Source organism: Myxine glutinosa, chromosome 1, assembly GCF_964187855.1.
Source record: "Myxine glutinosa chromosome 1, kmMyxGlut1.1, whole genome shotgun sequence".
Classification (NCBI taxonomy): domain Eukaryota; kingdom Metazoa; phylum Chordata; class Myxini; order Myxiniformes; family Myxinidae; genus Myxine; species Myxine glutinosa.
In genome coordinates, this window is record NC_136261.1 from 366280452 (window position 1) to 366307382 (window position 26931).

Genomic DNA, 26931 nt, shown 5'->3' on the forward strand with positions numbered 1-26931 from the left:
CAAACTCAAAACCGCAAATATATATACGAGGTGTGTTCAAAAAGTATGCGACCTTAATTTGTCATGCGTAAACAAATGAAGCTAGGGAGGCGTTGATTGGTGCACGTATGTAGGCGATCCTAATGCGCATGCGTGAATTTTTTCCCACCTGCAGAAGCTGTCATTCGACGGCAGACCGCCGATGAGTGAGGAAGTGTAAGTGAGCGCCGTCGGATTTTCGTTTTTGACAAAATGACGGAAAAACTTGAACAACGCTACTGCATCAAATTTTGTGTAAAGCTTGGCGATTCCCAAGTGGAAACAATCCGCAAGATTCAACAGGCCTTCGGGGACGAAGCAATGAGCACCACACAGATAAAGGAGTGGTACAACCGCTTCAAAGATGGCCGCACATCAGTGGAGAGTGAAGCACGTTCGGGTAGGCCCTCAACATCCCGAAATGAGATCGTCATTGACCAATTGAGGACCCTGGTGATGCAGGATCGTCGAACCACGATCAGAGAACTTGCAGACGAGGTGGGCGTCAGCATTGGATCCGTTCATTCCATTATGAAGGAGGATTTGGGCTTCAGGAGAATCTGAGCGAAGTTCGTACCAAAGCTGCTAACGATTGAGCAGAAGCAACTCCGTTTGGAGATCGCACAGGACATGCTGGAGACTGTGAACAGCGATCCCAGCTTCCTCAACACAGTGATCACTGGCGATGAGTCCTGGGTTTATGGGTACGACCCAGAAACCAAGTTGCAGTCATCACAATGGAAGCATCCAACATCCCCGAGGCCAAAAAAAGCAAGGCAGGTCCGCAGCAATGTCAAAGTCATGCTGACCGTCTTCTTCGACTCCAGTGGCGTGGTTCATCACGAGTACGCACCACACGGCACAACCATCACCAAGGAGTATTACCAAGAGATTCTGCGTCGCCTTCGTGACGCTGTGCGACGCAAACGGCCGGACCTGTGGGCAGCGGGCAATTGGCAGCTCCATCACGATAATGCACCCGCCCATTCTTCACATTTGATACAGAGTTTCTTGGCCAAACACAACACATCTGTGCTTCGTCAGGCTCCCTACTCTCCCGACATGGCTCTGTGTGACTTCTGGCTTTTCTCCAAGCTGAAAATGCCCCTGAAAGGGACCAGATTTCAGTCCAGAGAAGACATCATGCGGAATGCGACGGACCAGCTGCGCGCCATCCCAAAAGAGGCGTTCCAGCGCTGCTTCCGACAGTGGCAGAACCGTTGGGAGAAGTGTGTGGCAGCCCAAGGGGACTACTTTGAAGGAGATTAGTATAAGTTTGTTGTATCTGGATACGAGTATTTTTTATGAACAAAGGTCGGATACTTTTTGAACACACCTTGTATATATATATATGTATATACTGTATATGTGTATGTATATACTGTATATGTGTATGTATATATATATATATATATATATATATACACACACACACACAGACTTGGCATTTAATATGGAATATATTTTTTTCTCTTGACTTGGGTTTACTTTCTGAACTCAGTACATCAATCTGGTGAGTTTATTTTACCCTTCGGTGATGCCTTTGTTGAAAGAACCATGTCACTGATTGTTTTTCGCAGCAAGAAGTCAATAACAGGATTATATCACAGGTGGTGTGACAAAATGTAAGGACAGGTACACTTGACGATTGGCTTCACAATCGGGTATATAAGGGTTGTTGCGTTCTGTATTGGTGGAAAACAACTGCTGCACGTCTACAAAAGTTATTGCCGCTTCCTCTGGAGATGGTCTGTCAACTTGACAATGCTGTTTGTCATGGAGTGGTGGCTTTACGAAATTCTGGCATGAAACAGCGTGCTATTGCTCGGCAGTATGGCATCACTCGAGGTCAGGTGTCAACGATCCTGAAATGAAATGCTCAGAGGGGTGTCCCTACTCCAATACCGAGGCCAGGACGTCCACACAGAACCACAAGGAGAGATGATCGCCAGCTGCACCGGTTAGTCTGCAATGGCCGTACCAAGTCAGCTAATCGGCTTGGGGCTGAGTGGCAGCAACTGACAAATGTGCCTGTATCCAGAAGGCTAGTCAACCAACGACTGGTTCAACCAGGCTATCGTGCCAGGCATCCCCTGAGAAAGCCATGCCTGACCAGACAACACAGCCAGCGCCGATTGCAGTGGGCCAGAGAGCACCGTCAATGGCAGCCAGGACACTGGAATCACATGACCTTCAGTGACGAGTCTACATTTCTGGTCTATCGTCAAGATGGCCGCGTCCGAGTGCGCAGACAAGTGCATGAAGCCCACAACGATGATTGTATAGTGCCAAGAGTCCAAGCTGGAGGTGGTGGGGTGACCGTTTGGGCTGCTTTGCATGCAGGGGGCAAAACTGACCTGGTTGTTCTGAATGGAAACCTGAACCAGTTCAAGTACAGGGTCATTCTGGAAGAAACATTGCTTCCATTTGCTCGTGCAGCCTTTCGAGGAAACTTTGTCTTCCAAGATGCCAATGCACGGCCTCATCGTGCTCGCATGATCCAACACTTTCTTGCTGACCGTGGTGTCAAGCATATGGAGTGGCCTGCCATGTCCCCGGATATGAATCCGATCGAGAACTTGTGGGCAGAATTAACGCATCAAATCGACAAATTGGACCAGCAGCCTGCCTCTGTGCGTGAATTGCGGCAGACTATTGTCACTGCATGGCAAGCGATTCCTGTCCAAACCTTGGCAAATCTCATGAACAGCATGCCTCGACGTGTACGTGCTCTCCTGAATGAACTGTAACACGAAGTACTGAACTGTAATTTTACTGTCCGTAATCCCAGTCATAATTTAGCTGTTGTTTTTCTTGAAAAAAAATTTGGCTAATGTGCAAAATAAAGAGATACTTCTGGAAAACGTACAGAAGTTTAACACAGTACTGTCCGTGAATTGAGTTCGATATCAGTTTACATCACTTTCAAGGATCAATTTATTTGCTTTGAAATGTCAAATGTGGTTTTTGTTTCTTTTAAAGGTCACATTAACAAAATCTAGAATAATTTCAACATAATTCCAATGAACTTTTGGTTCTAAGTCATCTTGAAAAGTAAGTTCACCCCCACAAAAAAATATTCCATATTAAATGCCAAGTCTGTATATATATATATATATATATATATATATATATATATATATATATATATATATATATATATATATATATATATATATATATATATATATATATATATACAGTATATATATATATATATATATATGTACTAGCTGAGGTACCCGGCTTCGCCCGGGTTGAATAAGAATAATACAAATATATGATGAAAAGAACATGTATATTTTAGAGCAATATCACAGTACATTTCCTACATGACGTTTTGTCAATTTTCAATTTCTCAAAACCTCTTGGAACACAACATTTCTGGTTTTCTTACTTGGTGACAAGACATAAAGATTGTTTGGTTTTCCAACCCTCGAGCAGCCCACGTACAGCTGGCCATGGGAAGTACCCGGCATTGCCGGGCGGGGGAAGGGAGGGGAGGATGAAGGGGAGGGGAGGGGAGAGGGGAGGGGAGGGGGGAGGGGAGGAGGGGGAGGGGGGGGGGAGGAGGGGAGGGAGGGGGGGGAGGGGAGAAGAGGGGGGAGGGGAGGAGGAGAGGGGAGGAGGAGAGGGGAGGAGGAGAGGAGAGGGGAGAAGAGGAGGGGGGGAGGGGAGGGGAGAAGAGGAGGGAGAAGAGGAGGGAGGAGGAGAGGGGAGAGGGGAGGGGGGAGGGGAGGAGGAGAGGGGGGAGGGGAGGAGGAGGGGGGGAGGGGAGTGGGAGGGGGGGGGGAGGGGAGTGGGAGGGGGGAGGAGGAGGGGGGGGGAGGAGGAGGGGGGAGGGGAGTGGGAGGGGGGGAGGAGGAGGGGGGGAGGGGAGTGGGAGGGGGGAGGAGGAGGGGGGGAGGGGAGTGGAGTGTGAGGGGGGAGGAGAAGGGGGAGGGGGAGGGGGAGGGGGGGGAACGGCTAGCTTGGCAAGCGATAGCAGGCTTTTTACTTTTATTTTTACCTCGATGAGGGCTATATATATAGTCCGTGCTTGGAGCCTTCAAGTTCAACATAAAGTTATTTTAGGAAAAATAATGCAGATGTATAACAATCCACCAATGCAAGTTCAGAAATGAATGCAGATCCTTTACTTTGCGATACAAACGCAATTCCCGCCATTTCCACTCACGATCGAGGCCTCCACACTCCACAGTGACCGCGCCTCTTCTTCCTCCTACAACTTCGTCTCACTTCTTTCACTCAAAATGCACGAAATTCTGCCGCATGAAATTATGTAGAGGCCTCGTCGGGGGGGGATATAAGGTAGATAAGGAAGGCGTTGTAACAGAAGAATCAAAATAAAAGTGGAAGAACATAAGGAAATGGGAGCTATTCTGGACCCACAGCCAAACCCGACAAACCATTGCAATACACCCCGAACGTCTAGCGCTGCCACAAACTACACCATGGAATTGCAGCTGGCGCGGTTTTTTTTAAAACCATTGATATTAAAATAAAACGTAGCCTAAAACCACCGGGATTTTATGCTGATTCCGAATCTGTGTCTAAAACTTTTCTCCGATGTGTAGTTATTGAGTTATAAGCGGACAGACAGACACACACAGACACTCCTCCTTTATATATATATATATATATATATATATATATATATATATATATATATATATATATATATATATATATATATATATATATATATATATATATATATATATATATATTGTTACGGAACCGGAGTACGGCACTCCCCTTAGGGGGGGGGGGGGGTTAGTCCCCCTTCTATTTTCACTGGCCATCCCCGCTCCTGAAGTTGCGCAGCTCCCTCCGGAGAGGCAGGTGAGCAACCTCGTTCGCGACCGCGGACAAGATGTTATTTGCCGAGCGGATGGCAGCCCGCGGCTCGAACCATTAACAGAACTAGACCCGATTCTTGAACGCTGGCCAAATCGTGCCACAGGTATTCAATTGGGAAAAGACAAGGACGAAACGGATGTAAAGGAAAGAAGGCAGAGTAAGGAGGAACAGGAATTTATTACTAACTATTATGTACACAATCTAAAGTAACCAAGGAGAAGGAAAGATACGAAAGACAGAAGGATGGAAGGACCAGAAGACACAGTGCAAATACTAACTTATCTAAACAGGCTTAACTTATACCCCAGGACAAGACACACAAAACAGACGACAATCAGACTTACACGGGGAATGATGATAGGGATGAATGGCACAAATGGGAGGAAGGTTCAGCTGGAGCAGGAGAATGGTCGGGCCGGGAGTGAGCAGCCGCCGCCCCTCTGCAGGCGCCAGGCGTGTTCGCATGGCGGCGTCGCTTTGTAGCCGCGGCCGAAACCGCTGTCGACGCTCAAAGCTGCGGTGGTCAAAACCGCGGTTGGTTCAGCTCCGGTTGGTTCAAAGCTGCGGTTTGTTCAAAGCTGTGGTTTGTTCAAAGCTGCGGTTTGTTCAAAGCTGCGGTTTGTTCAAAGCTGTGGTTTGATCAAAGCTGCGGTGGACTTCCAACTCTCTGACGCATCTCTTCTCTCTCTTGGTGGAAGCGTCGCGTGATGGGTTATATAGGGCCACACCCTCGAATCTTTGCGAACCTCCCCGATCGTTCTTTCTCCGCCCTCTCAAACCAAACCCCTTGTGCTTGGTTGGTTGATCGGCAAGGGCTCACTCCTCCTTCCGATGATGAGGGGCGGAGACACGCCTTTCTTCTCCGAACTGACCGCGTGCTCAATGGAGGGCGAATGCAGTTGGCAATAGAGGCTATGCACTTGACAGGGGATTCTACCTTATTTAAATTTGATGCAATGCAGAGTCAACTAATGGGAAACACAGCCTTAAACTAATACACATAATAAGGAAATAACTATTTAGAAGGGTATATGGTGGCCTACGTGCATGTATATGGACTAACAAGAGGACGACCTTTGACCTTTACACTACGGAGCTGAGGTATTTACAAGAAATCATTACACTTACAGAGGGTGATATTTACAACAATTCTCAAATCCGCAACTATATATTGTTACAGACACGGCTAAGGATGTTGTTTGCCGAGCGGAATGGCCGCCACGCCCGTACAGTTACCCCGATTCCCGAACGTTGGCCAAATCGCGCCACAGATATTCAATAGGGAAAAGACAAAAACGAAGGATGTGAAGAAGAAGAACACCAATACGTACAGAAGAGTAACGGGATTTATTATTTACACACTCAAAGCAACCAAGGAGAAGGAAGGATAATAAAATAATATACAGAAGAATTCAGAGACACAGTGCAACGCTAGCTTATACAAACTTAATTAACCCAAGGACAGAACAAACGAAGACGACGACACACGGGGAATGATGATAGGAATGGCGGAGGTGGATGACTTGGAAGGAGGAATAGCTTGGCGGGAGAGGAAGGTTCAGCGGGGATCGGTTGGGCTGGAAGCGGACAGCCGCCGTCAATTTTCGAGCTGGGATCGCCAAACCGCCGCGGTTCCAACTGCACGGCGAAGCTCCTCCGGTGCACCGGGCGCTCTCCAAAGCTGCCCCTTTTAACTCTTTCTTGGCACCTCTGTACTTGGACTCCTTTTCATTACTTCTTGGCGCACTTCTCTGGTTCACAGCTCAACTCTCTTGTTGGTGATCTCTTCGCCGCAACTCTTGTCATCCACTTCTTTTTTTCTTGTTTTCTCACTCTCTCCTCTCGCAACGGCGTCCGCGCGCGCTTATATATCGCCGCCGGCAAATCAAGCCGCCGGCCTTTTGGACACGCCCATCGGTCAGCTCGCCTCGGCCTTGATTGGTGGCGCGACCCTCTGGCTACGCCCTTCTTCCCCGACCCGAGCACATGTTCAATGGTGGTTTTGGAGGGGATGTAATTGGCAATCGAGGCTTGGCAATGACGAAAGGGGAAATGGAGGTTTTGGGAATGGAAATGAAGAATGAAGGGAATCTACTCTATTTCACTTGGTGCAATGGAGTGTCATCTTAATGGAAGACAAGGCCTTACCCTGATACACATAATATAGATATAACTATTGAACAGGGGTATTCTTTGATTGGCTAACGTGTATGCTTTATGGACTAATTACGGGACTCCCTTTGACCTTTATACATAACTGGAGTAAGAAGGGTCCAGAATAAGCAATATTAATAAAACACACAATAAAAAAAATACAATCCTCATATCCACAACACTGCACCCTCCTCCTCTTAGGCACGTCCCGGGCCTATAACTTTAACTTTTAGTGTGGCACGTAGGTGTAGTTCCCTCTACATTTAACCTGACCCTGAGTGCGACAGTTTTTAAAACATAAATAAATATGTCCCGCTGCTCCATTGCACCCTGCCTAACAGACTCACGCCCACAGCTAACCGAATTGCGGAATGGTCTTCAAACTATACATGGACGGTGGGGGCGCATTATTTACAATGACTACTTTATTTACAAAAAACGCAACCCAGGACCTGTGATTGTTCTTTCTGGGGGGAGACAGTCTGCTCTGCATCAATGCACCATGAAAGCACCCAAAAACGCACCAACGCACCCTCAAGCACCAATCGGTGCACAGTCATCACTGTTCATGAATAAAATAAACCGACAACCCCTAACCCTGCAGGTGATCTCTTGCTCTTCGGCTCCCTCTGCTGGCTATTTGCTATCTTCCTGGTGTTGTCATCTTCCTTTGCTGGCGGCCTATTTGTGTTACAATAAAATGCACCCAACGTGTCCATTTTTATTTTATTTATGACCCACAGGGGGCCGACTAGTGTGGTTCACCTGTGGGGCATCGGTGCCCTGTGATCAAGGTCCGCCAGCAAGATTTCGGGCCTTCATGGCCGGTTCCAGCAGAGGGGCCATGCCCCAACCCATGGGGTCCTTAAGTGGTGCTCAGCCACAGACATGTGGTCCATAATGTGGTGCATCGATGCAGACAGCTGGTTCTGGTAGTTCCGGGCGCACAATGGCGGACTCACGCACGCTTCCCCCGGCGCCCAGTGGCGCACAGGTCCTCATGTGGGAGACAAAGGGGCGAGAAGACAGATGAGCGAGGGGTAAGGTCACAAGGGTACACATCAAACAAGGCAATGCAAGGCGAAGTGCGTACGGAGAGCGAAGTGAGAAAAGCTCGTCCCTACCGTACGTCACCCCCCCTGTCACCAACCCTACCCTTGCCCTTACCCCATATTTACAAAATCTACACCTTTACAAATTTGTCGCTAATGTCTCGTCTTCCCCATATTTCTCCCACACCAAATTCGTCACCACAATCCCTCTAATCAAAATTTGCCATCACCAATTCATCATCAATCCTCATAAGGAGGGAGAGATGGAACAACAAAGCACAATGTCACACCCACGTCATGATGCATCTCACAATCCAAACATTTGCATCAAAAATAATAAAAACAACCCATGGCATGGTGTGGAGGTACGTCATCCCAGGTGAGTGGATGTAGATGGTGCGAGGAGATCCTTCATCCTATCTACCTTCTAAATGACATTAATACACTTACACTACCTGGGGTCTTCCCTGCCAATCCATTGGCCATCTTACTCTATGTGGTTTTAAGAACCAAATTCCCATTGCCCAAACTGTGGTGCTTCCTCAATTTGGGGTCTCACTCCCCCGATGCAACTCCCTGTGCCCTTGCACAATTTCAGGACTGGGGCGTGTAGCTCTCCCAGCAGGTCTACCCACCTGCACACCTCCACCACTGTAGTTGCCTCCGAGCTTACCTGCTCCTCACCTAACCTATCTAACTGGGGAAGGCCCCTCCTGGCTCTGTCACCCCTCGGTGCCCTCTGGCACTGCGCTACCCGGGTCCGTCCTCCGGATCCTCGGGCCCCATCCACAACAACTCTACCGGCTCCCAGAGCCCACCTGCGGCCTCACCTGGCCGACATCCTCACAGTGGTGGAGTGCCCAAACCAACTACACACACTAACAGGCTACACGCCCAGCCATTTCCACAACACTAATGCACCCATTCAACCATCATTCTTCCACCACGCACCACAGATGCCAATATCCAACCACAATTTACCTGTACCCTCTACCTAACTCTTACACTACCCTCCCCGGGTATTCATGATGGGGGTCCACTCTTCCCCCATTCACACCTTCGCACCATCTACTCCACTCCACAGTTTCACTCATACTCACTCCACGACCATCCATTCCAATACTCCATATACTCCACACTCCATGTATTCTACACACCCATTCTCCATTCACCTGTTGTTGCACACCTGTGCAATCACACTTGGTGCCACCTGCACCCTCCTCCTCCTGGACCATTTGGTCAGCACAACTCACATCACCATCACTCACTCATACCCTGCTCAATACACCTGTTCAGTTGCACACCTGTGCAATCATACCTTTTAACCATACACACGGCATCATCTAATCTACCTGTTGCCCTGCTAACTTAGTGCTCCCCGTCTTCCCTTTAAACTAAGCACATACCACGTCATTATCATCCACACTAACCTACCTTCGTCCCCACTACAGGTATCATTGTCACTAACTAACCTTATCATTACCTATTGTCAATTTCTAGGTCCCTACACACTATATCCTAACCCTCCCGGGCTAGTTTTCACTGCCATAAACCCCATAAGTCTAGTGCTCCTTTGCCCCCGCTGTGAGAGATGGCAGAGTTGCCATCCCATCACATCGGGTATCTCTCTCTACCAATTTTGCTCACCAAATTTCAACCAATCAAAAATTTGCCAATCATCTACCAATCATTTGCCAATCATCAAATTTTGCTTTTTAATTTCGGGTCCAAAACACTCTCACCATCATCACAGTCTACTCACTAGTGCCTTTCGGTGCGCCAATTCATTTCCAAAGCCCGGCTTCGTAAGGCCGAGCAATGGATGCGGGTGGTTCGTTGCCAGCGGATGGGTCCGTCCGGCACTCGGTGCAGGGAGGGTTTACCCGGGCCGAGATCCCACGCACCACCTCGGCACGGAGCCGTCCAATGGCCCGATCTCGACCTGCCGGAACGCCTCAACCAAAAGGGGTCTCCATGACGACCCTTTCTACCGGGCTGCCCGTTCCGCCTAGCGGAGCACGGACGCGGCCGGTCACAGCGTGGCCCTGCGTGGATCTCGCACGGCGGTTCTTTCGAAGCCGCCGCGGATCCCCGCGGCACACCTAGCTGCCCGGCACGCACCGAGGGCCCGATTCGGCTCTACGTCGCTCTAACCGCTAACCCGGTAACCGTCGATGCTCCACTTGCATGCTCACACCCTGCAGCCCGTTCCTTGCTCACACATCCAGCCGTTCCCATGCTCCTAGTCATTGCACCTTCCCTGACACACCCAGGTACACTCAATCCGCGTACAGACTTGGTCACACACCTGACCACCGCACACCTTTGCACACACTCGTCGTTCGCACACCTCACCAATGCACCTCTTCGCGCCCCCTCCTCGGTCACCTCTGTGACAACCACAGGTGTGCTCTCACTTGCACACCCAACCACGTGCCTTACTACTAACTCCAGCGTGCATTCCCATACGCGTTCTACCATTCCAGGTGTGCATCCTTCCATTCCAGGTGTACATCCTCTCTCACCTGCCACAACCAACTCCCGCTCCATGTCACTCTTACTACTCTTACCACCACACTCGGTCGCGCATTCACCCTTTCTCTTGGCAGCGCACTCTGTACCCATGCACCCGTCCGTTACACACCTTTCTCGCGCATCCTCTTGCGCACACTCTCCCGTTACTTCCTCCGTAACACTCACCACAGGTGTACATTCTCCCTTACTTTTGACAGCGCACTCTTCCCTCATGCACCCCAGAGTCGGACATGCTCGCACACCTCCTCTCTCGTACACCGTACCTGTCGCACCCTTCACCAACGGCCTCTCACGAACACCCGGGTCCAAATCAACCCCCAAGCCGACTGAAGCTTCCCTCACACCATATACATTTCCGCGTATATCGCCACTCACCTTGGCACCTCGTCTCCGCACCTCCTTCGCCACCTGCAAACTCTTTATCTGGTGAGCGAGCACAACATCACGATTTGAGCACCGACCTTGTACATAATCCATCACTTCCTCCCTTATCTCTTTTTTAGTTTCCCTCCGTCTCTTCTTAATTTCACTCACCCCCTCTTTCACCTTCTCTAACTTTTGCTTCACCTCTCCTATTTCCCGGTGCGTCTCCTCAATTTCGTCCTCTAAGGCTACCTTGACCGTCTCTATGTGCGTCCTCACCTCTCTGTCTTTCGTCTCCATTACTTCTGTCACCTCTTCCAACTTCTTCATCAACCCCTCATGTACCATCTGACATTCCTTCTGTGTCGCTATTAATTCATTTTTAATGTCCTTTTGTGTCGCTTTTAACCCCCCGATTATTGCAGTGTTCTTTTCCACCTGGTCCACGAGTTCCTTTTGTCCCATTGTCAGCTGTTCTACTCCCCTCGTCAGACCCTCTATTCCCCCCTGCAACCTAGACGTATTATTCCTCACCTCTTTCTCCATACGCTTCTCACCTCGCTTTACCTCCTCGCGTACCCCCGAAACCTCCTCGCTTACACCTCGTCTTATTTCCTCCTTCATTTCTCCCATCTCTTTAATAGATGCTGCCCTCATCTGTCCCAATTCATCCCTCTGAGCATCCAATTTCCCTTCTAACCCGATTTTCACCTCCTCTATCTGCTCTCCCATTTGTTTAATTTCTCGGGCGGATTGCTCCCCTATTTCCCTCAATTTGTCTTCCATCCTATCTTCTAGCCCCCTTAACCCATTTTTCACCCCCTCTATCTGATTCTCCTGGGCAGCCATTCTATTTTCCACCCCCATTAACCCATTTTTCACCTCTTTTATCCCGTTGTCTAACACCTCAAATTTATTGTCTATTTGGCCCCCAATTGCTCCCATTTGGCCCCCCATATCATTTCTTAATTCCCCGATTTTGGCTTCTAGCCCCATATTCCCCATTAGTATGGCTGCATTAATCTGCGCCATGAGGTCCCGCACGTCAATCCCTCCCACTTGTGCGGCGGGCGCGTCCGCCGTAGCCATGTGCGAGGCGCCATTTTGCGCGCCCGTAACCTCATACGCGAGGGCGCCATCTTGCGCGCCTGAAACCTCCTCAACCACCTCCTCATTGCTCTCCTCTATTTCGTCCCTCTGATCCTGGGTTACCCCTAACCCCTCTTCTATTGCCCCCACCTGCATCTGATCGCCTTGACTAGCCATGGCGCGATTTCAAAATTCGGGTTTTTTCTTTAAAACAAATTTCGAGCGTTTATAATTTTGAGCGCGTGAAGCGCGCTTCGGGTCCAATCCCACTCCCAACACCAATTGTTACAGACACGGCTAAGGATGTTGTTTGCCGAGCGGAATGGCCGCCGCGCCCGTACAGTTACCCCGATTCCCGAACGTTGGCCAAATCGCGCCACAGATATTCAATAGGGAAAAGACAAAAATGAAGGATGTGAAGAAGAAGAACACCAATATGTACAGAAGAGTAACGGGATTTATTATTTACACACTCAAAGCAACCAAGGAGAAGGAAGGATAATAAAATAATATACAGAAGAATTCAGAGACACAGTGCAACGCTAGCTTATACAAACTTAATTAACCCAAGGACAGAACAAACGAAGACGACTCACACGGGGAATGATGATAGGAATGGCGGAGGTGGATGACTTGGAAGGAGGAATAGCTTGGCGGGAGAGGAAGGTTCAGCAGGGATCGGTCGGGCTGGAAGCGGACAGCCGCCGTCAATTTTCGCGCTATATATATATATATATATATATATATATTGTTACGGACACGACTTAGATGTTGCTTGACCGAGCGGAATGGCCGCCGTGTTCGCACAGTTTACCCGATTACACTCGAACGTTGGCCGAATCGCGCTACGCTAAATCAATGAAGGAAAGGACACAACGGCTGGGATTAATGCAACGACACAAGGGGTACAGTTCTCAAGACCTCCGGAGGAGGATATAATATTGGTGATGCAGAAACGGGTAGATTACACGGTAAGAGGTAAAGCACAGAAAAGATGGGCACTTAGACACAGTCTTATCTTATCCCCGACAGACCACAGACAAACGGGACAAGACTGACTTACACAGGGATTGATGGCAAGGAAGGGCAGGCAGTCGATAGCTCAAGGTGCACCTTGGCTCAGGGACAGGATACAGCTCGGTCCAGTCCAGAGATGCGGGGAGGTATTCAGCGCTTGGAGGTGGCGTCTTCTCTCTCCGTGGTGTGGGCGCATCTGACGTCACCTCCCTCTTCCTGCGCATGTCCAGCGGGGAGTGACACGCCCTCGGCTCGTTAGCTCCGCCCCAGATGGAATCGGTCCGCCGCTTCTTATTGGGTGCGGGGGGTTACCGGGCTCCGCCCTTGACGAGGAGCTGACAGCGAGCCCCTGCGTGGTAACCCCGTCGGAGCACATGTTCAATGGCGGCTAACCAAGCCGGAGTGAGGACGCACACTCCCCGCGCCGCCGCCGCTGTTGTTGTAGTTGTTGTTGTACCATGAGGAAGAGCTGCGGGGAGGTATTGGGAGGTCCTAAACTTTCTAACGGTGCCATACAATCACATCCTGGTGCAACGAAGAGTCAGAATTAATGGAAACGAGTCCTTAACTGACATAGACTAAGAATAACTAGCAAGATGTCCTATAGTTGTCTACATGAGATGCGGTGAACCTGGGTGCGACATTTAATGGGGGAAATAGGGGAAGGTCGGGGCTACAGAGTGTTGTTTACAGAAAATGGGACTAGGGAATGGGGGATTGGGGATAGTTGGGAAGTATTGGGGAAATAGGGGAATATTTACAAGCGGATATGGATGGAGGCCAAATCCCATATCCGCAACAATATATATATATATTGTTGCGAATATGGAATTTGGCCTCCATATCCGCTTGTAAATATTCCCCTATTTTCCCCAATACTCCCCAACTATCCCCAATCCCCCATTCCCTAGTCCCATTGTCTGTAAACAACAATCAGTAGAGCCGACCTTCCCCTTATTCCCCCATTAAATGTCGTGCCCAGGTCCACCGCACCACACGTAGACAACTTTCGGACATCTTGCTAGTTATTCTTAATCTATGTCAGTTAAGGACTCGTTTCCATTAATTCTGACTCTTCGTTGCACCAGAATGTGATTATATGGCATCAGTAGTGAGTTTAGGACCTTTCCCATACCTCCTTCCATCTTCTTCCCCAACAATTACAACAACAACAGAGGAGATGGCGGCGGCGCGGGGGAGGATGCGTCCTCACACCGGCTCGATTAGCGCCATTGACCACGCGCTCCACGGGGTTACCACGGAGGGGCTGGCTGTCAGCTCCTCCTCAAGGGCGGAGCCTGGTAACCCCCCGCACCCAATCAGAAGGGCGGACCGATTCCATCTGGGGCGGCGCTAGCGAGCCGAGGGCGTGTCACTCCCCGCCGGATATACGTGGCGACTTACCGGAAGTGAGAGAGAGATGCGCCCCCAGCTGGAGAAAGAGGTACCTGGGAGTGCTGAGTCAGATGCGCCCCGCCTGAGAAAGAACGTTGCCTGCGATCGCTGAGAGAGAAAGACCCGCCTGAGAAAGAACGTCCCCTCCGAGCGCTGTGACCTCCCCGCATCTTTGGACCGGACCGAACCGTGTGGATTCTGCCCCGAGCCCAGGCGCACCTGGAGCCACCGATACCTGCCTTTCCCTGCCATCAACCCCCGTGTGAGTCAGCCGTTGTCCCGTTTATCTGTCGTCTGTCCGGGGTCAATATAAGAGTGTGTCTAAGTGCCTGTCTTCCTGTGATATACCTCTAGCCCCTGTAATCTAACCTTTCCGTACGAATATAATTGAGAATCGAAACATTGGTGTCTGTCATTATAATCCAGCCGGGTGTCTTCTTTTTCCTTTATTGATCCAGCGTAGCGCGGCTCCGTCAACGTCGAGTATAATCGGGTAATTTGTGCGGACACGACGGCCATTCCGCTCGGCCCACCTTAACATCAAAGTCGTGTCTGTAACAATTGGTGTCGAGGAGTGAGATTCGGACCCGGGACTAAATTAGTTAGGCCCAAATTTTGGGAGGGAAAATCGAGCCGGAGCGCGTACGGCGCTCGACCGAATCGATTCGGAGCGCGGTCCCGCGGTTACTGCGCTCGCCGAAATTATAACGAAAAAAAAATAAATTTGGATTTGTTTTACGAAACTCGAATTTTGCAAGTCGCGCTATGGCGGATCAAGAAGGCTGGGGTCCGGTAGGGGAGAGTGAAGCAGGGTCGGTCCAGGACCAAATTGAGGGACATGAGGGACAGGAGGAGAGCGAAGCAGTGAGGGCGGCAGGTTCGCAAAATAGCGTCGTCACGCACGAGGTGGCGGGCGCGCAAAATGGCGCCTCGCACATAGCTACGGCGGCCGCACCCGCTGCACAAGTGGGAGGGATGGCCCAAATGCAGGCCCTCATGGAGCAATTTATGATGCAAATGACGGCCCTTATGGAAAAGAATAGTGAGCAAATAGGGGTAATGGGGAAACGGATAGATGCTCGGAGTGAGCAATTGGGGGTAATGGGAAACCAATTGGGGGTAATGGGAAACGAAATGGGGGTAATGAGGGACGAAGCGAGGGGTACCGGTGAGGGATTAGACAAGAAATTAGAGGGGTTAGACAATGGGATAGAAGGGGTGAAACATGGGTTAATGGGGGTAGAAAACAGAATGGCCGCTCAAGAGAATCAAATGGAAGGGATGCAAGAAGGGTTAGAGGGGTTAGAAAACACCATGGAAGGCAAATTGAGGGACATGAGGGACCAAGCGGAAAGGGAAGTTAACCAAATGGGGCAGCAGATAGAGGGGGTCAGAATGGGGGTAGAAACGAAATTGGATGCTCACAGGGAGGAAATGGAGCAGATGAGGGTGGCATCTGGGCAGGAGATGCAAGTGATGGGAGAAGAGATCAGGAGAGGAGTGAGTGAGGAGGTCGGAGGAGTGCGCGAGGAGGTGAGGCACTGTAAGGAGCACATGGAGAAGGAGGTGAGAAAGGGGACTGTAAAGTTACAGGGGGGCATAGAGGTCCTGACGCAGGAGGTGGAACAGCTGACGGAGGGACAAAAAGAACTAACGGAGCAGGTTCAAAGGAACACTGCGGTATTAGGAGGGTTAAAAGTGACACAGAAAGAACTAAAAGACGACTTGATAGCGACGAAGAGGGAATGTCAGATGGTACGTGAGGGACTGACAACGAGGTTGGACGAGGTGGTAGAGGTAATGGAGACGAAGGACCGGCAGGTGAGGACGCACATGGAAACGGTCAAGGTAGCCTTGGAGGACGAGCTTGAGGAGACGTACCGGGGAATAAAAGAGGTGAAGCACAAATTAGAAGAAGTGGAAGAAGGGATGAGCGAAATTAAGAAGCGACGGAGAGGGGATAAGAAAGAGATAAAAGAGGAGATAAAAGAATTGGTCCAAAGTCTGTGTTCGGATCGTAATGATGTGCTCATTAACCGGATGAGGGATTCGCAGGTGATGGAGGAGAAGCGAAGAGGAAGAGGACCCGGTGTAAGTGGTGACCAATATGGTCGTGCGTATGATGCGCCAGGGGATTTAAGAAGCTTGGGGGTCGAGATAGACCCGGGTGTTCGTGAGAGGCCGTGGGTGAAGTGTGCGACAGGTCTGGTGTGCGAAAAAGGAGGTGTGCAAGAAAGTCCGACTCTGGGGTGTGTGAGGAAAAAGTGCGTGCCAAGGAGTGAGGGTGCTGGCGAGAGTGAGTCGGTCGTAGCGCGTGTGCGAGGAAGCACGTGGAAGCGCGGTGTGGTGAGTGTTACAGAGGGTGTGACGGGAGAGTATGCGCGAGAAAGGTGTGTGATGGACAGGTACATGAGGAAAGAGTGCGCTGTCAAGAGGAAGGGTGAGTGCGCTGTCAGGAATGGAGGTGAAAGTAGTGAGAGTGACATGGAGCGTGAGTTAGTTGTGACAGGTGAGCGAGGATGTACACCTGGGATGGAAGGATGCACACCTGGAATGGTAGAGCGTGAGTGGGAATGCACGCTGGAGTTGGTGGTGAAGCATGTGGTTGGGTGTGCGAATGAGGGCACACCTGTGATTGTCACAGAGGAGGTGACCGAGGAGGGGGCGCGAAGCGGTGTATTGGTGAGGTGTGCGACCAACGAATGTGTGCCAAAGTGTTCGGTGGTCAGGTGTGTGACCAAGGCTGTGAGTGGAATGGGTGTACCGAGGTGTGTAAGGAAAGGTACGAGGGGCATGGAAACGGCTGGATGTGTGAGCAAGGAACGGGCTGCGGGATGTAAGCATGCAGGTGAAGCATCGACGTTAGACGGGATAGAGTTTAGAACGACTTATAGCCGAATCGGGCCCTCGGTGCGTGCTGGGCCTCGCTTTGAACGGCCGCGTCCGTGCTCCACTAGGCGGAGCTGGCAGCCCGATAGAAAGGGTCGTCATGGCGACCACTTTTTGGTGAGACGTGCCGGCAGGTCTAGATCGGGGCATTGGATGGCTCCACGCCGAGGTGGTGTGTGGGATCTCGGCACGGGTAAGCCCCCGTCCCTGCACCGAGTGCCGGACGCATCCAGCCGCTGGCACAAAACAACCAGCATCCATTGCTTGGCTTTACGAAGCCGGGCTTTGGACAGGAATTGGCGCACCGAGAGGCATTAGTGAGTAGACTGGGTGATGAGGTTAGTGTTTTGGACCCAAAATTAGAGAAAAACAAAATTTGATGATTGGCAAGGGATTGGCAGTAGTGATTGGCAGATGATGGGCAGTGATTGGCAAATTTTTAATTTGTTGAAATTTGATGTGCAAAATTGGTAGTGAGCGATGGGCCCAGTGGGTAAGGCTGGCATCCCTGCCACCTTTCCCATGAGGGGGGCAAAGGAGCAATAGTTTATGGGGTGTATGGCAGTGAAAACTAGCCCGGGTGGGTTAGGTTATATTGATAGGGCCCTAGAAGATGACATTAGGTGACGTTAAGATTAGTTAGTGACTGATACCTGTAGTGGGGACGCAGGTAGATTAGTATGGATGATAATGACGAGGGAGCGCAATAGTTTAAAGGGACGACTGGGAAGCGCAAGTTTCAGAAGGGAGTAGTTAGCTGAGATGATGCCGTGTTTGTGAGAATTGAACAGGTGTGATTGCACAGGTGTGCAACTGGACAGGTGTGTGGAGCAGTGTATGAGTAGTGAGTGTGTGGATCAGCGCGAATGCGCTTGGGGAGAGAAGGGTGCAGGTGGCACCAGGTGTGAGAGCACAGGTGTGCAGGTACAGGTGTGTGGAGAGAGTTGGAGTAAGTGGTACGGAGTGGTGTGCATGGTGCGAAGGTGTGGATGGGGGAAGAGTGGACCCCTTTCACGAATACCCGGGGCGGGTAGTTTAAGTGTTAGGTAGAGGGTATAGGTAAGTTGTGGTTGGATATTGGCATTTGTGGTGCGGTTGCAGAATGGTGTTGTGAATGGGTGCATTAGTGTTGTGGAAATGGCGGGGTGTGTAGCCTGTTAGTGTGTGTAGTTGGTTGGGCACTCCACCACTGTGAGGATGTCGGCCAGGTGAGGCCGCAGGTGGGCTCTGGGAGCCGGTAGAGTTGTGGATGGGGCCCGAGGATCCGGAGGATGGACCCGGGTAGCCCAGTGCCAGAGAGGGCACCGAGTGGGGAGAGTGCCAGAGGGCCTTCCCCTGGTAGTTAGGTTAGGGTAAGGAGCAGGTAAGCTCGGAGGCAACTGCAGTGGTGGAGGTGTGCAGGTGGGTAGACCCACTGGGAGAGGTACACGTCGCAGCCCAGAAATTGTACGAGGGCACCGGGAGATGAATCGGGGGAGTGAGACCCCAAATTGAAGAGCACCACAGTTTGGCCAATGGGAATTGGTTTTTAGAACCCATAGTGTAAGAGGGCCAATGGTTTGGCCGGAGAAAGACCCCGGGTAGTGTAAAGTTGTTAAAGTCATTTAGGAGATAGTTAGGATTGATGAACCTGTCGCACCATACGCAGCCACTTACCTGAGGTGATGATGATGACTCCACACCTGTGTTTTCTTGGTTTGTAGCAGGAAATGAGATTGCTGTGGATTTGTGAGACGCATCACGACGTGGATGAGACATTGGGGTGATTCCATCCCTCCCTCCCTAGGAGGGACTGATGATGAATTGGTAATGGCAAATTTTGATGTTCAGTTGAAAATGGCAAATTTGATTGGTTAGGAGGGAGAGAAGACGAATTTGGTATATGGGAGGAACGGGGAAGACAGTAGGGATGTTTGTTGATTTGTAAAGTAGATGTTTATGGGTAGTGTTGTGTTTTGTGGATACAGTAAGGGGTAAGGGAGGGGCCATGTAGGTTACCTGGTGGGGGGGGGGGGGGCGTACGATAGGAACGTACCTGTCTCACCTGGTTCCCATGTGCCCCCAGTGTGCATCACCTTACATTGCGTGCACTTTTGCGCCCTTACCACCTTACTCACTTGTCTGCTTCTTTTGTCTCCCACCTCCGAGGATCTGGCTTTGGGGTAGAGAGAGAGGAGAGAGAGGTGCTGGCTGCGCAGTTGTGGGCCTGCACTTTCGCTGTTTGCTGCCGGGATCGATACACCATATGGACCGCAATGTTTGTGGCCACCCACAATGGACCGCAGTTCGTTTGCGGCCAAGCACCACCCGGGGATGGACCTATGGGTCAACGTGGCACCTATGCCATACAGGTGAACCACTTTTAGTTAACACCAAGTGCACCACAAGAAGAGCAAGAGACACCTGCAGGGTTAGGGGTTGTCGAATTTATTTTTATTCCAATGAACAATGGTGACTGCACCGATTGGTGGTGGGGTGGTGCTTTTGATGCTCGGGAAGGGTGCTCTGCACGTTATTAAAGGCCGTCGGCCACAGAGCACTCGTGGGTTGGTGTATCGATGTTGGCAAGCGCGCTCTCTCTATGCATAACATCTGCATGTGTTCCTCCAAAAACAGGTCCTGGATCGTAGTGTAAATAGCAGCGTAGTCTTGTAAATAATGCTCCCTACCGGCTGTATGTTTAGTTTGAGGATTCTTTCCGGATTCGGTTATCCTGTGGGTGTGTTTCTGTGAGGAGAAGGGTGCAACGTCGCAGGGGGACATATTTACTCATTTGTGAATATCTGTAAAACTGTCGCACTCAGGGTAGAGTTAATAGTAGAGGGAACTACATTGCGTGCCACACTAAAGTAGGTAAAAATTTATCGGGTCGGGACGCCCCGAGGGTAGAGAAGGGTGCAATGTTGCGAATATGGAATTTGGCCTCCATATCCGCTTGTAAATATTCCCCTATTTTCCCCAATACTCCCCAACTATCCCCAATCCCCCATTCCCTAGTCCCATTGTCTGTAAACAACAATCAGTAGAGCCGACCTTCCCCTTATTCCCCCATTAAATGTCGTGCCCAGGTCCACCGCACCACACGTAGACAACTTTCGGACATCTTGCTAGTTATTCTTAATCTATGTCAGTTAAGGACTCGTTTCCATTAATTCTGACTCTTCGTTGCACCAGAATGTGATTATATGGCATCAGTAGTGAGTTTAGGACCTTTCCCATACCTCCTTCCATCTTCTTCCCCAACAATTACAACAACAACAGAGGAGATGGCGGCGGCGCGGGGGAGGATGCGTCCTCACACCGGCTCGATTAGCGCCATTGACCACGCGCTCCACGGGGTTACCACGGAGGGGCTGGCTGTCAGCTCCTCCTCAAGGGCGGAGCCTGGTAACCCCCCGCACCCAATCAGAAGGGCGGACCGATTCCATCTGGGGCGGCGCTAGCGAGCCGAGGGCGTGTCACTCCCCGCCGGATATACGTGGCGACTTACCGGAAGTGAGAGAGAGATGCGCCCCCAGCTGGAGAAAGAGGTACCTGCGAGCGCTGAGTCAGATGCGCCCCGCCTGAGAAAGAACGTTGCCTGCGATCGCTGAGAGAGAAAGACCCGCCTGAGAAAGAACGTCCCCTCCGAGCGCTGTGACCTCCCCGCATCTTTGGACCGGACCGAACCGTGTGGATTCTGCCCCGAGCCCAGGCGCACCTGGAGCCACCGATACCTGCCTTTCCCTGCCATCAACCCCCGTGTGAGTCAGCCGTTGTCCCGTTTATCTGTCGTCTGTCCGGGGTCAATATAAGAGTGTGTCTAAGTGCCTGTCTTCCTGTGATATACCTCTAGCCCCTGTAATCTAACCTTTCCGTACGAATATAATTGAGAATCGAAACATTGGTGTCTGTCATTATAATCCAGCCGGGTGTCTTCTTTTTCCTTTATTGATCCAGCGTAGCGCGGCTCCGTCAACGTCGAGTATAATCGGGTAATTTGTGCGGACACGACGGCCATTCCGCTCGGCCCACCTTAACATCAAAGTCGTGTCTGTAACAATATATATATATATATATATATATATATATATATATATATATATATATATATATATATATATATATATATATATATATATATATATATATATATATATACTGTCATTGTCTGACAGTGAGGACACTATTGTAAACAAATAAGTTCACACATTTACTACACGCAGTGTTATTGTTCATATTTAAAGGTTTCAAAGGTGGTAAGTTTCTTTTGCGTTTCAGTATATATATATATATATATACATATATGATACAAGTTATTTTACTACTATTTAATAGTCAATCTATTCAAATTGAATGGATTTTATCGATTACACGATACATATTTTAATAGATCAGATTAACAGTATGGTGAGGTTCCAGTGTAGATAAATTGAATACTGGCCAGCTTTATTATTTTATTTATCTATACTACTGGATACAATTTGCGATACTTCTACTGGGTGAAAAAATACTCTAATGAAAAATTCACGGCCACACATCATAAATATAAGGTTTATATATTTGATGATATGGATTGTTTCCATCTGCAACAAGCCATCACAAATTTGGACCATGTGTTTGGGCACCTTGATATAGCGCTTTATTATAAGTTCCTGAAGCTGCAACTTATTCTGTGGCTTTGCATACCTAAAACAATTTATCCTACTGTATATGGTTCACAATTGCTGAGTGCTTGGAACACGACATTCATTGGAACCGGTAGGGGACATGCATTTCAAAGCAATTATCCCTTGTCTTGTTTGATAATGCTAGGACAGAATAGAGATGTTTCCTTCTTCACATCATCGATGTGGGTTGCCACCAACACCTTTGGAATCACTCTCTGTTGCCCTCTGTAGGCCACTTCAACAATCTCCAGGTCACCATGAGTGTCTGGATTTCCTCCCAAGCGGTAGCTTAATTTAAAGGAATGGCCGGTCTGGGAGGTGGAGATTAATTTTGAGTGTTTAGAGGAGCAGGAATTAGAGATGTAGAATAGAGGGATTAGCAGGCAGCTAGGGTAGAGTAGGCTCAGGCTGAAGCCGGCTGCCTTACCTGCTACCAACGACAACATCTGCTGCCGGGTCATACCATCTGCTGGCTCGTTCTACTTGCTGTCTGGCTTGCCAGCCACCCACCTTGCCTGTTAGCCATGCCACACAGCTCCTGTATGCCATCGACTGAGCCAAGACATCTGTGAGCGATGCCGTTTACCTGCAGTGTCTGCTCATTGGCTGTAACGGCCGAAGACCTTTGTTTCACAGTCACATGGGCCAAAGACACCACTGCTGAGAGGCAACATGGGCCCCTTTTGGGCAATTTTGTAGGTCCATGCGGTCCGAAGAACTTCAGATCTAGAGAGGCCATTTGAGCCACGGGGTGGATGCACAGGGTGCTGAAGGGCCCTGTGGTCACCGAGGACATTTGTAGTGCCAGGGCCCTGACAGACAGTGCTTGCATCAAGGTGTGTGGGCCGGGGGCCTTCCACAGCCACGGATGGGTCCAGTTCCCGTGCGCAGCAACTTCCCAGGAGTATTAATAATCTTATGTCTAGTGCAGCTCCAGCACAAAATAAAATATTATTTTCAACTTTGAAACAATTAATTTCCACAACGACCACTGCTCTTCCTCACAAATCCATTTGAAATCATTTTGGGCAGAATTTATTGTTGTTTCACCAAAGATGTTCTCAACTCTTTTCTGGTGCTTCCTCATTCTGCGCAGGGCGTGTTGGCTGCACAGTATCCTCAAGTATTAAACTCGATGCAGGATCTGGGATCCGAACTCGAGGATCTGCAGCAGGAGTTTGAGCAAACACAGGTGGGCGACACAAAGGAATGGCTTTTATTGCAAGTAAATGAATTTTTTTATTTGGAAAATGATATCTACAACTGTCATTGAGCAACAGCAAAAGCATGGATAATCTGATGTTTCAGGCATAATAAGAATTACAGAGTGCACACCTTCACTTCATTGTTTCTATCGCTAAAATCCATTGTACTTTCACAAGTTTTTGACATTTTTTACAACTTTATTTCAATAGAATTTTATATTATGAACACAAATCGGAACGCAACCCTGCAGTTTAGCAGTACTTTGGCTCTGCATTTGGCAAATTGTACAGAATGTCATCCTGAGCGCACAGAATAACTGGAATGGCACTCAGTAGAGAGCATACTTCCGCCTGGTTGGCCATATCACTCAATGGTGAAGTATCACTTTAAAAAAATTCTACTAGCTGGATCCGGATCCGGATCTTCATCAAAATTGAATCGATTCTTCCTTGTCACACACACAACCTGTCCAACAAGTTTCGTCCAAATCCATCCATAACTTTTTGAGATATCCTGCTATGTATCGTTTTTGGTCTTGTCTCACAACGGTAAAGAATCACTTAGAATATTAAATAATTCTTATATCTGAATCCATATTCAGATCTTCACCAAAATCGAATTGAATCGTCTTTGGCAGAGCCCAACCAGTCCACCAAGTTTAGTTCAAATCTGTCCACAACTTTTTGAGATATACTGCTATGTATCGTTTTTGGCCCTATCTCCCAATGGTGAAGAATCGCTTAAAAAATTCTAGTAGCCGGATAAAAATCCAGATCCTCACCAAAATCTAATAATTTCGTCCTTGTCACATACGCTACATCTCTGCCAAATTTTGTCCGAATGCGTCCACAACTTTTTGAGATACTTTGTTCACAGACAGACAGGGGTGAAAACATAACCTCCATCCACCTTTGGTGGCGGAGGTAATAAGTTGTTTTCGTCTGACTGCCTGTCTAGCATTCAAACAAAATTTAAAATCATTCCAAAAAGGGAACCTACTGTTTTTAAGGACATCATAAAGGACACAAACAACAGGAACAAAGAACTAATATAACATGTTAAATAAGGTGGTGTAAAAAGGGTGCATCACTGGTGGTACACTTCCTAAATGTTTTTACCCTGGGCTCGCGTGGGTTAGGCATTCGGTTGCGTACATACGTGTGGCACACGTGTGTGCATTTAAACAATTCATTTTCTCGTCAACCGTTGCCCCGATTGACACAATTTTACCATGGAAGCGCCTCCGCCTGTATAATATTTGAATGCTAATTATGATGACATAGGTCACGTGGTACAGGCACCATCTTGGAAAAACTGAAAAGCGTTGCACCTCTATATCTCCCAAACCGCTCCATGGGAAAAAAATTAAAACGTGACTCACTGTAAAGAACTCCACATGGGGAATAGGTGTTGTTAATGATGCCATCATTGGTGCCTTAATTATGATGTCATAATTCGACAGGGACAACGCTTGGTCTGATCAGTTTGACAATAGGTGTTGTTAATGATGCCATCATTGGTGCCTTAATTATGATGTCATAATTCGACAGGGACAACGCTTGGTCTGATCAGTTTGAAATTTGTTGAGCATGATCTACACCACAATTATATTAGAGAATATAAATTTATGATGTCATCGCTCATGTGGTCTGGCAGCCATATTGGATGAAAGAAAAAAACCCCTCAAAAACAGAAGAGTTGGCTTGCACCAACTTGACTGCGCAGGGTAAGCATTCTCTGAATACCATAGTTTTTTTTTTTGTTTTTTTTTCAGCCTTTGGAACTTTTATTTTATTTCATTTTAATTATGTACTTGAACACTAGAACACAAATCGCCTGATTGGCACTTCCAAAAACCTCATGTTTAGCAGTACTTGGACAAAATATTACACCATTTTATATCATCTTGACCAAACAAATTTGCCTCTGTCTCTCTCTCTCTCTCTCTCCCTCTCTGCGTTGGGAAATATTGCGATTCAGACAAAATTGGGGCTCGTAGGAAAAAGGTCAGGCTCAGAAACAACGCAAGAGTTAAAAATGGGGGAAGCGAGACACTAATGATACTATAATGAAATTATGATACTCTAATTCCTGTGTTCTTTTTCTCAAGACTGCATGGGGTTTGGTGTTCTCTGAACTCTCTAGTCTCGAACTTTATTCTTGTCTTTGAACTAAATTCAAACATTAATTCCTCCCAGCATTCAGGTAGAGATACCGTGGACAGGATGGAGGGGAAGAGAAAGCAGTTGTACCAATTTGTGGATCAAGCTGTGGATCTGGTGAAGAGTCGTACCAAGAAAAGGCAAAAGCAGAAGCTTTCCATGCTTGGGAAGCACATGGAAAAGCTGAAGGAGCAGATTGGAGCTCTCCAACAAGCAAAATCTCCTCAGCAAAAAGCACTCTGGGGATTAGAGGATATTTCTTTTCTCAAGGTGTGTTTTATTGTAAACATGGTATGAAAGGTATAATGTTTGCTAATTAAAGTTCAGGTGGAAGCTGTCAGTATTTAATCTTCACCGATAAGAAATATAATACCTTTATTGGTAATTGGTTCGCCATGAAAAAAAGTGAAGCTGACGTTTCGGGCATTACCCTTCGTCGGAGCAAAAGAGAAAGACAATGGGGCGGTGGCTGATTAAATTAAGATTTCCGCAAATGATGTCATCACTGATGTGCTGGGAATGGGGAACACCAATGTGCTGGGAGCAAGATGAATGAAACAGCATGAACAGGAAGGGGAAAGCAGGGATGAAACAGAAAAGGAACAAATCAAACCACAATGAACAAACAAACAGGAGTGGGCTTGAGAGAGGAAAAAATTGCAATAACCTGGCAAAAATGAAGTGCTTGGGAATGGGGTAATTTGGTGTTGATTATATCATGAATAGGCACCTGAGGTGGTGGTGAACATCTGGCTTGAAGCCCTGGAGGGAAGAATGGGACTGAACAGATTAGGGAAGTTGGTTCCACAGGTGAGAGAAATGGGGAACAAATGAGTGAAGGTGAGCAGTGAGCCTGGATTTTAAGAGTTTATCAACAAGAGGGTTACTTTACTGGCAGGTCAAGCGTGCTCTGCAGAAACCTTGGAGGGACAGTGTCAATAGAGCATAGAGGGTGCAAGACCAAACAGGAAGCGGTCGAATACCGAGAGGCCACCAACCTGTCAGTGATGCGAAAGCAACAGGCCTAGAAACAGCTTTGTCGTGGGAGATCCCAATGGTTTTGAGGGCCTTGCTTACCGTGGGACACACTTGGGCTTTGTGGAATGATACAAAGTTGACAACTTCGATTTGCCTTCTGGGAAGAGAAGGCAACTGCCTCAACACAGGATGCTGTGTATCGGGGTGGGAGGATGTGTATTAGGGACGCTGGGGTAGATAAGAAATATACTAGTATGTAGGCGTGGACGCTGCGGCAGCAAGGAGGGGTTGGACGTGGTGTGGATGGACATGCAATTGGGGAATCCGAACAGGGGTGGCGATGGGGCGGCCTAGAGCGAGTGTGATGTGGGAGCCTGTTCCGTGTGAAGGTTTAGGATTTTGGTTTGTAGAGTGAAGTAATGGTACGGTGTACTTGCTTTACAATGCTGCACAAATATAAAAGGTGCAGGATGGAAGGTTCTGCATGTGACTATGTTATCACGTGTATTAATCAGGTTGAAGTCCGACCCAGATTGTTTTAATCACACTGCTGGGTCGGAA

At 48.7% G+C, this 26931-nt stretch overlaps 1 protein-coding gene across 3 annotated transcripts in view; it reads left to right on the forward strand.

Moving 5' to 3' along the window:
- Positions 1–26931, forward strand: part of LOC137414834 (uncharacterized) — a 72117-nt gene that overhangs the window by 39103 nt on the left and 6083 nt on the right. For all 3 annotated transcript variants that reach the window (XM_068100385.2, XM_068100370.2, XM_068100376.2), the window contains exons 5-6: positions 23121–23216; positions 25429–25662. In XM_068100385.2, the coding sequence (XP_067956486.2) occupies positions 23121–23216; positions 25429–25662 (330 nt within the window). The remainder of the gene's footprint in view (positions 1–23120; positions 23217–25428; positions 25663–26931) is intronic.